Raw genomic sequence first — 10740 nt, 5'->3', positions numbered from 1 at the left:
TCTGACCCGGCAAACTTCGTCTCGCCCAAAATTTATATGTATGGGAGCCCACCTTTAGAGAGGGGGAGGAGTGTCGTACTACCATAGAACTACCATAGATTTATCGATCCCTAAAACCTCTATATGTTCAAGTTTTATTCCATTTGTTCGATTAGTTCTCGAGTTGTCTAGCATTCTCCCCCCCCCCATCCTCCTTACCTCTTTAGAGAGGGGAAAGGAGTGTCAAACCACCATAAAAACATTTATTGCTCCCTAAAACCTCCATATATCAAATTTGATTTCATTTGCTTGATTAGTTTTCGAGTTATGCAGAAATTTGTGTTTCATTTCTATGGCAGAAAGGTGGGAGGAGTGTTGAACCGCCTTAGAAATGTTTTTTGCCCCCTAAAACCTCCACATGCCAAATTTGATTCCGTTCGTTTGATTAGTTCTTGATTAATGCAGAAATGTATGCTTCGTTTGTATGGAAATCCCCCCCCCTCCTCAGAGAGAGGCAAGTAGTGTTTATTCACCATAGAAACGTTTCGTGTCCCCTAAAACCTTCGCATGCTGAATTTGCCTGTATTTGCTTGATTAGTTTTCGAGTTTGCAGAAAATTGTTTTTCATTTGTATCGCAGCTCCCCCTTAGAGAGGGGGTGGAGTGTCTAACCACCATGAAAACATTTATTGCACCCTGAAACCCCCACATGCCAAATTTGGTTTCATTTGCTTCATTAATTCTCGAGTAATGTAAAAATTTTTGTTTCATTTGTATGGCAGCCCCCCATTAGAGAGGGGCGAAATGTCTAACCACCATAGAAGCATTTATTGCACCCTAAAACCTCCATATTCCTAATTTGGTTTCATTTGCTTGATTAATTCTCGAGTGATGCAGTAACTTATGTTTCATTAGTATGGCAGCCCCCCCTAAGGCCAGGCGCAAATTGAGACGCGTATAGCGCGAGTAACTTGCCGCGATATAGCGCCTGTTTTTGTGGCTAACGAAAACAGATAGAACGGCGCAAATTGGCCAGATGACGCGAGATTGTGGAGCGCTCGTGATACACGACTTGCGTGACGCTGTGGCTGAACCACAGTTTCTCGTGCTGGTCGTACCGGTTGTGGTAGTTGTGTTGGGAAACAATCATATAGTGCGGTTAGTTTGGCACTGTGTGGTCGTTCCGGTCGGATCATTGTGTTAGTAAATAAATATATCGCGCAAATCTGTGTGAATCAGACATTGTATGCGAGTGGCACGTTATTTACACCAAACTGTGACTGAATATGCGCTCCACCACCGTACGTTTGTGGCACGTATGAGTCGTGTTGGTAGTCTCGTGTTCGTTTACGAGCGCTATACGCTTCTCAATTTGCGCCTTGCATAAGAGAGGGGGGAGTGAGTATCTCACTACCGTATAATCATTTATTGCACCCTAAAACCTTCCCATGCCAATTTTCGTTTCATTTACTTGATTAATTCTCGACTAATGTATAAATTTGCGTTTCATTTGTATGGCAGTCTCCCTTAGAGAGGGGAGTGGAATATCCAACCACCAAAGAATCATTTATTGCATCCTAAAACCTCCATATGCCAAATTTTCTTTCATTTGATTGATTAATTCTCGAGTAATGTAGAAATTTGTGTTTCATTTGTATGGCAGCCCCCCCTTAGAGAGGGGGGAGTGTCTAATCACCATAGAAACATTTATTGCACCCTGAAATCTCGGTTCAGTAGTTTTCGGGTCCATAAGAATCAGACAGAAATCCATTTATATATATATATATATATATATATATATATATATATATATATATATATATATATATATATATATATATATATATATATATATATATATATATATATATATATATATATATATATATATATATATATATATATATATAAAATATCTTTACGGATTCACATGTTTCAAAGGTTTATAAAGTTCACCTTCTATTGGTGTCAATGCGCCCCTCATTTGAGCTAAACTTCAATCTACTACCAGATGAATATTTGGCACGTATTCAGACCTTTCCTGGATTACAATCATCCATGATGTGGAAATAACAATATTTGATTATGCATTTAATTCTAACATAAAATAAAGTACAACGTTTGACCCACAACACTCACGTTTGACCACGTTCAAATAATTAATGTTTTTTCTTCAGACGTGTTACCATAGGTTGACCGAGTCGCCTTGCTAGTGGATTTGGATGATTCTTTTCTGCATATTTCCTCCTCGTTTTATGTGGTTCTTCTCAAACCGTCGCCATCCCTAAGTTTCGATGCACGACACTATTGCGGATGTACCAAGGAGCGCCAGTAATTTGTCTTAGCAGTTTATTTTGTACTCTTTCGATGATTTCGATGTTACTTGCTGAAGCTGTTTGCCAAAGATGATTCATACATAATTGAATTCATTTCATACATAATTGAAAATGATGTTTGATTACTGAAATGCCAGATTTTTTTCCAAAATTCAATTGATATTAATTCTAGCAAATCTTGTTAATTGGCGATACTCATTAGAATGGGTCAATGTAAGGATCGTAATAATTGACGGCGCCAGTGGTTGTGTGGTTAGCGTAACAGCCTCACAATCCGATCGGCCTGGGTTCAATCCCAGCTGGCGTCGTTGGGATTCTCTGAGGCGAAAAATCTCTGGTTACGTCTTCCTTCGGAGGGGAAGTAAAAGAAGTGTTGGCCCGGCTCTTGAGTTGTTGAGTATGATAGGTAGGAACAGGTGGAGTCACCTCCCTCTGAAGTCGGTGATTGGCACTGAAGTGGCGGAAAAAGACCGACGAAAAATAAGCGAAGATAAAAAAAAGGATCGTAATTGCGACCGATTCGAGGTGTTTTCACATAACAGTCGACATTGAATTTTTTTTTCCTGAACCCGTCGCTGATTATATGTCCAATCTCGTCTTAGTCCAAATGATTTTTATGCAGCAAAATGATAAATTACCTCGAATATACAGAAGTTGGAACTTATAATTCTCGTTATTTCATCAAACGATATCAGAGGTTAAACGCATTGCTCAATAAAGCCATAAAGCATGCTTTGTAGTGAAGTCTCTTAGATTATCATCCTTGAAGACACACCCCACAAAAATCTCAGCATTGTGATAGAAAATCCTCTTCAGAAAAATTATCTGTTTAAGATTCCTTGTAGAAAACTTGATATTCTATTAAAGAATATTAATTCTAAACGGAAAATTTTATCTTAGTTCATTATATTCACTATATGTATTAATGCAAAAACATGTTGATCCTTCTCCCTAAAATGTTTTTGGTTCATGCACACATGCAGTTTTTTCCAGTTACATATCCGCAAATAAAATGTCGAATCTCCGGCTATCCAGCCTTGAAGCTTGCCGAAGCTTGCTATCCGGTATCCGGCCAAACTACTATCCGTTTCATCACTACTAATTACTGTCATATGCTCGGAGGGAGCTTGAGGGAGAGATGTGATATTGCTCTTGAAAATCCGCGAAAAAAACGCGTTTATTGTATAAACCGCGTTAATTGGAAAATCCGCGTAAAAAACCTGAGTATCCTAAAATAATATTCGAAATTATAAAAGAGTGAATTGCATCAAATGGTTTTACAGTACTAAGTCAACAAAGCTATCGTGTCCCAGACACAACCATTCGATTATTTTTCCGTCGAGTATAACCCCTATCACCCCTTAAGAGTTCCTTAATAATCTACCAAATGCAAGTTCAGACATCGGCAGATATGTAGTCGTACTCACCTCATTTATCTACTGCGTATATACAACGACTCTGGACATGTTTCAATCTATCTGGAATGAAGAAAGCCTTAAAATCCGTATTCAATTCAAATCTTTGTTTTAGAGAGGCTTCAAACTTTGCAGTTCATTCACCTCTACCCAAAATCCGTATGATATTATCATCTTAAAATGCAATAAAGATTCACTTCAGCACATATTCGAATGAACTGCAAAGTTTAAAGCCTCTTAAAAACAAAGAACAGAACAGAACATGTTCCATTATCTAGACCTTTGTATGAGAAGCGCCCATTTACTTGCTAAAAGGGAACGTTCGGATGGAAGCATCTAAACAACTTTTGCTAATTGAGATAAGAATCTCTCCATAGACACTTCTTCTATCTTTTGATTGCTCTATTTTATAAGCTTTAAAGGAAGGTTACAGTTCCTGGTTGAATCTTACAAAAAGTCTCTGACGACGGTCATTGATAAACACCATTTCCTTAGTCCGAAGTCTTATAAACGGTTCGTGGATGAAATATGTACAAAATTCAAAAAAAAAAAACTTCAAATGGATGAAAATTTCACAAAACACAGCGAAACACAAGACTCAATGTGGGCTCTTGTGCTTGATGAAACGTTTTACTGTAGCTAATGCAAAAAATATACACAAATGAGGACATCCTTTTTCAGAGAGTGCTAGACGCAGTGTTGTTATACAGTCCGGATTCCTAAGGCGACACATCCACTGGATCCTCCTCGGGGCTGAAAAATAGTGCACTCACGGCGAACAACAAGAAAACAACACCGCCGATGAGAGTCACTGGAAAAAAATGGAGGTGTGATTTCGAAACATTCAAAATTACACATTTTTTTTGACTTACCAGTCCTTACAGAGATCTTCTGCGCGATCATTCGCCCCCCAATTACAGCCAGACCGGTGCAGATCGCGTGCCCAATCACACCACCGGTGATAACGCCGTAAACATTCTCGCGAGCGCTAAGGATAATGGTGGTCAGCTGCGATCGATCTCCCCACTCGGCCAGGAAGGTCATCGTAAATGCCTGCATGAAGATTCGCATCAAGAGATTGAGCGCACTGCGCTGCTTGTTCTTCCGTATCACACCCGTTTCGGTGTCCTGGATGTGCGCAGCGGAGGTTTCTTTTTCCAGCTGGATCGTTGTGTGTAGATGTGGGCAAGAAAAGTGAGTTAATATAATATCAGAAATGTATAGGGGATGATTCATTTGAAGAACCGGCACTGCTGCGGTGGAATGTGGGATTTTAACGGAATGAGAATACGAAAGCAGTTGAACTGAAGGGACAGACGTTGTAGAAAGCATAAAAAGAGCAATGAACTGAAGCAAAACGATTATATAATAAAAGTACGATGTTTCTTATTCGTGTGTTCAAAAGATGGTATTAGAACATCTCGGCGTGTGTTAGTCAGATTTGTTTTCCTATTTGCTTCCAATGCCTTCTTTTTTTTATTTATATCCCAAACTGTTAGATCTTAGAAATTTTATTTTATGATTCCAAATGGGGAATTTTTTGACGAAGAACAATTGTTCGTGATATTCCTGTTTTAGCAATGCTACAATGTGACGAACAAACAAGGGATTAGACATGGCGAGATAAGCTTTACCAATAACACCGACATCGATCATTTCCGAAATCAGAATGAACTTTTTCCCGTGATACGATTGATAGCTTATCAATGTCGAATGAGAAGAATATTGTATGATATAATGTAGTGTATATATTGGTACTGATCGTGTGGACATATAGGTGCAGATACAGCAGATAGATATATTTTCATTTGCCAATTTGTGTCACAGCATCGATGTAGTGTTGAAAGAATGTATGCTTTCAAGTTTACATACACTTCGAGTGATCGACAAAAATGTTAATGGAATGTTCTTTCGTTTGTTTGTTTGTTTGAGCTGCTCCAGCTGCAGCAGTTCCAGTGGATTCAATATGTACGCAAAGTTTTTTGTAACTTTAGTATCTGTAGTATGCAGTCTTCCACAATATCATAATGTAAAAGCTTTAGTGGACATACCTCTATCCGTTAGAGAGACTTTTGTCTCTTGTATCGATCATAATAGAGCAATTGATTAACATGTACATAGCAATAACTTATTGTCGAGTCAACTGCTTCTAAAATAGGATGTATGTAAAGCACGCGTATGCATCAATATCTGAAGTCACTAGAATAGCACTTCGGATCTTGATCCCTGTAGGGCTCCCTGAGTAAGTAAAGGTAACATCTTCCTGAAATGGCGTGAGGGTTGATAGCGCGATTGTCCCGTCTCGGTAAAACCTTGGTCCAAAGGTCCTAAGGTCCAAAGATTTATTGAACTGGCCGACTCGCTCTCCAGACTTAAATCCAGTTAAAAATATTTGGGGGTCCCTAGTATGCAGGATCTACGCTGAGGAAAAGCAGTACACCAAGGTTGATGAACTTAAGGTTGCAATTTCGAAGACATGAGCAACTATCGAGAAATCTGTTCTGCAGAACTTGGTAAATAGTATTCCAACACGAATTTTCCAGGTTATTAACCGAAATGGCAAGATTACCAATTATTGACATGTCAATCTTCCGATTTTTCTGAATTTTTCATTGATAATACTTATTAATTTTGAAATGGTCTTATAGAAATTGGACAACTGAAATAATCATACGAGGGTTGTTCAAAAAATAAGTTTCAGTGCCTCAAAGATCGCGGGAAAAAAAGTTAGGACAAAAAACAAGGTGATCTTCGTAATCTACGTTTTATTTTCCATTTTTCTAAATAATCGCCGTAACGTTCGAGGCATTTTTCATAGCGTGGCACGAGTTTTTCTATTCCGAACGCGAAGAGCGTAGCGTCCAACTTTTTGAAGTACGGTGATGAAACAGGCGTTCGGTGGTCAACGATTCTATAACACTGAAGAAATTCGTGACGCAGTTACATCGTACTTCAAAAAGTTGGACGCCACGCACTTCGCGCTAGGAATAGAAAAACTCATGCCATGCTATGAAAAAGGCCTCGAACGTTACGGCGATTATTTAGAAAAATGGAGAATAAAACGTAGATTACGAAAATCACCTTGTTTTTTGTCCTAACTTTATTTTTCCGTGATTTCTGAGGCACTGAAACTTATTTTTTGAACGACCCTCGTATTTAGGCCCAATAAATATACACGCGACTCTTTTCAACGAAATTGACGTTAAACATACTTTATTCTAAGTGTTCAACAATATATGAAAATATCTTGTTGAAATTCCAACTGTTTGTGTTACAACGAAATATATTTAAGGTGGTCTTATAGAAGATGGACAGAGTGTAGGTATAAGCGACCATCAATCTATTGGTCGAGTGAGGCACTTGACGTGCTTCGGGCCAACTGCCTGAGAGCCAGAAGACGTTTCCAACGGGCAAGCAACGTCACTAGAGAAGAGCGGAGAGTGGAGTTTAGAGTGGACAGGTCCATCCTTGAACGAGCGGCAAAGCGGAGCAAATGCAATTGCTAATTGCTTCAGAAAATTATGCTGGAACGTGGATGTCAATCTAAGAGGCAAAGCCTAACGAGTGGTGAAGACGAAACTCAGGGACCGAACCTCTGAAATGTGATAAACTAAACATCATTGTGAAAGGGTTATTCCCGCAGCCCAACTCGACGACCTGGCCATCCACGCCATATAAAGAGGATGGAATCGATGCCGCGGTGTCGGTGGCAGGTGTGTAATGTGGTGCTAGTAGCAGCTATGGAACGCCTGGAGCAGATGGAATCCTTAATGTAGTTCTAAAAGAAGCAGTCCTAGCATTTCATGATATGTTTAGGACAGCAATGCAGAAGTGTCCAAACGAATGCTACTCTGCAGATTGATGAAAGATCCAAAAACTAATACTATTGCCCAAACTAGAAAAGACAGGTCGAAAATGCTGATTGTCAGTAACCACAGGGCGGTGCAACGGGCGGAAATCATCAATGGAAGGCACTCGATAACTTCGAAGTGAGTTTTAAAATATCTGGGATGCTAACTGATGATCGACTAAACTTCAACAGTCACGTCGACTACGCTTGTAAGAAGGTAAAGAAGACAATCAATGCACCGGCGAGAATCATGCCCAACAATTCTAGCCCAAGCAGCAGCAACAGACACCTTTTGGCTAGTGTCTTCTCACCGACACTAGCCTGGGTCCAGCCAGCAAGGGTCCAGCCTGGATCGCGGCGTTAGAAACTCAGCGGAACAAAAGGAGGCTGAATAGCATGTACCGGTTCATGGTGATGCAAGTTGCGAGTGCGTATAGAACCATATCATCGGAAGCGGTTTGTGTCATAGTCAGGTTGGTCCCCATCGATAACATCTTGGCACAGGACAGCGAATGCTATAGGAGGAAGGGAACCAGAGGAATGTGATGGAGATGTGGAAGAAACACTGCCCTGTAATCGGTACACATCTCGATAGTAAGAATTCCCGCGAGGGTGGTCGTTTGACTCGCTCCGTAGGGCACCTCCTAACCGGTGCATATCCAACGAGAATAACTGTGATGGAATGCGCGTCAAGTTGGAGGGCACTGCCTAATCGGCATTTTACCGGTAAACGGGTGCTTTAACGAAGAATGTATGCGATATGCAAAAAAATACGTAGATAGAAAAAGTAGAGAAAAAGGGTGTAAACAACGCAAGTTATCGTGTAAGACAGGTGGAGTGCATGAGTCGCCTGGATGTGTTCTCAGGGGGATTTATGCTACTAGAAGAGGATTTGGTTTTAGTGGGTGATGAGCCTTATACGACGTCTTAGATACGACTGGTAGAGTTTTCCTAGTCTCAATAAAAATATATCTGAAGTCATAATGTTCGAAAATATTGTTGGACTAGCGATACTCATATGAGAATCCCAACCTCTCAGATGACATAGCTATGTAATTGATCGTAGAAAAAGCACGATTGAACTTTATCTCGAAGATGCTGTTAATTGCTACTGTTCAATTGTTACGAGCACAATTATTGTATGTTGGCAAAAGTTTTTTTTTTCATTTGATCGCTAAAAATCTCTAGAATTCAAGAGCTAACCATGTAGTGGGACTTGCTCTTGAGGTACACTGATGCTCAGAACGCATGTATTTTGGATGATTCGGAGTATTTAAATGGCGCAATGCAAGTAAACAACCTACACAGCATGCTGAATATTACTAGACTGTCGACAGCCCAAATCCAAATGCGCAGAATTTTCTCACTTCTTACTTCCAACTACGACTCTATTATGATACATCATTTGTTTTGTCCATTTTCATGATTTTAAAAATCCACTTGTCGAAAGAGGTCTTTCTTGAAGACGACAAACCCGGTTTTCATGAGCAAGGAACCTTTTTGTGAGCATCCTCTGTATCGGGTTTCCGAATTCATTTAAATACATTCAGTATAGATGATGATATACCTGGGACTTATTTGGTGGCTTATTTTGTCTGCTGTAAACATAAGATTGGAGGCGGTCACATAAAATAGACACAAATAGAATTATTCAGCAGTATTCTTGACCTACATTATACGATAAGAATGTGCGAAATACGTTTATCCACCAATAACCATAAGGACGCATATACACGTGATAAAATAGAAGATCAGGTGGTCAATCTAGACTTTTTGTTTATAGACCGGTGAATTATCTCGGAAAGGCACTCATCTCGAAGCCATAGTTGTAATTATTGTCAGTGTAAACAGATTTAATTTGAGCAACGTTTGCAGGGTTTAAGATTATCACACGTTTTGTTTCTGTTTCAAAATACCCGAGTGTGTTAGTAGACTTATCATTGCAGATGGGTAAATATTGCAGGTGAAATTTCTCCAAAAATAAATCAGGAAAATGAATATTTATTGCACATATTCATCAGCGGAATCCGTTGGACACATGCTGTTATCACGGTTCTATGAGGGTTGTATGTTAGTGACTTGTACAAAAAAAGGAACAGAGTGCAGATAAGAGCAGTGAATAGGGGACGAAACAAATGTGGAGCAAAACATAACGGGACAAAACAGTATGGGGGTGGTGGGTACTGAAATGCAATGCTTCGTTAGACACATGATGAGTGATTCGTGGTAGTCTTTGCTAACCCGTTTACTGTGGCTGTGGGAACCGGTCGACCCCGGTGTCGTATTATCGTTCTCATCAGTCAACCCGGCTACGGTTCCATTGGCGATGGCACCCGCAGCTGCGGTCCCATTGGCCAGCAGGCCAGATCGTGCCCGTTGGCGTTGTTCGTTCTGCTCGCCGATCGTCACGGCGAGACTTTTGGATGAAGCGAGCTTATTCCTATTAATACCGTTACTACTATCACTGAGATGATGACTAGCGAGATGGTGATTCGATGTTTGCAGCTGGGATGCCGATGCCGACATGCGAATCGTTGTCAAATGTGGTGGTTGTGGCAGATCGTGGTTGTTCGAGACAAGGGAGTGAATCGATCCGTTCAAGGTGCTACCTCCGTTTCGATCCGGCGATGACATGCCCTTGCTACTGGTATTTTCGTTCAAGGGAACCAGCTCGACCGTTTCTCTGCGGCTACCGTTCAACGAGCGCATCAACTGAAGCGGCCATGGACAGAAGAGGAAGAGGGTCATGAAGAACAGGAAAGATTACATTTTATTCGATTGCATCGGTACTGCATATGAAAATATAGGAGCCTAGTGCTTGAGTTAAAACATAACATTTGTGTGGTTTCATTTTTCACAAACTATAATATAAGGCACATAAATTAGGTTCATATTGGCAACAAGAATTTCGAGAAATAAAAAGATGCTGATCTAAGTGTTATTAGGTGCACTGTATTACCGTTATGAATCAAAGGGGAAATGGGTTATTCCAATTAGTTGTTTCGTGCGAGGTGTATGTATTAGACCCACAAAGCTATCAATCTGTTAAGAATTAAAATACATTTGAATCGTTCGTTTGAGAAACCTCATAAGTCCATAAAAACAGTTTTTCTTAAAATTTTAACCTGGTCTTCTGTTACTGTCTTGGTCTATCTGTTACT

The 10740-nt window shown here is 40.0% G+C and overlaps 1 protein-coding gene across 1 annotated transcript in view; it reads right to left on the bottom strand.

The window, feature by feature from the left end:
• Window positions 1–4074: 4074 nt before the first annotated feature.
• Window positions 4075–10740, bottom strand: part of LOC129769061 (transmembrane protein 165) — a 37518-nt gene continuing 30852 nt past the window's right edge. The window contains exons 3-5 of the mRNA XM_055771072.1: window positions 9821–10291; window positions 4602–4890; window positions 4075–4540 (exon numbers count right to left, since the gene is read on the bottom strand). Of these exons, the coding sequence (XP_055627047.1) occupies window positions 4449–4540; window positions 4602–4890; window positions 9821–10291 (852 nt within the window). The 3' untranslated portion in view covers window positions 4075–4448. The remainder of the gene's footprint in view (window positions 4541–4601; window positions 4891–9820; window positions 10292–10740) is intronic.

This window comes from Toxorhynchites rutilus, chromosome 2 (genome assembly GCF_029784135.1).
Source record: "Toxorhynchites rutilus septentrionalis strain SRP chromosome 2, ASM2978413v1, whole genome shotgun sequence".
Classification (NCBI taxonomy): domain Eukaryota; kingdom Metazoa; phylum Arthropoda; class Insecta; order Diptera; family Culicidae; genus Toxorhynchites; species Toxorhynchites rutilus.
The sequence above is the reverse complement of the archived record's forward strand: the minus strand, read 5'-3'. Positions and strand labels throughout refer to the sequence as shown.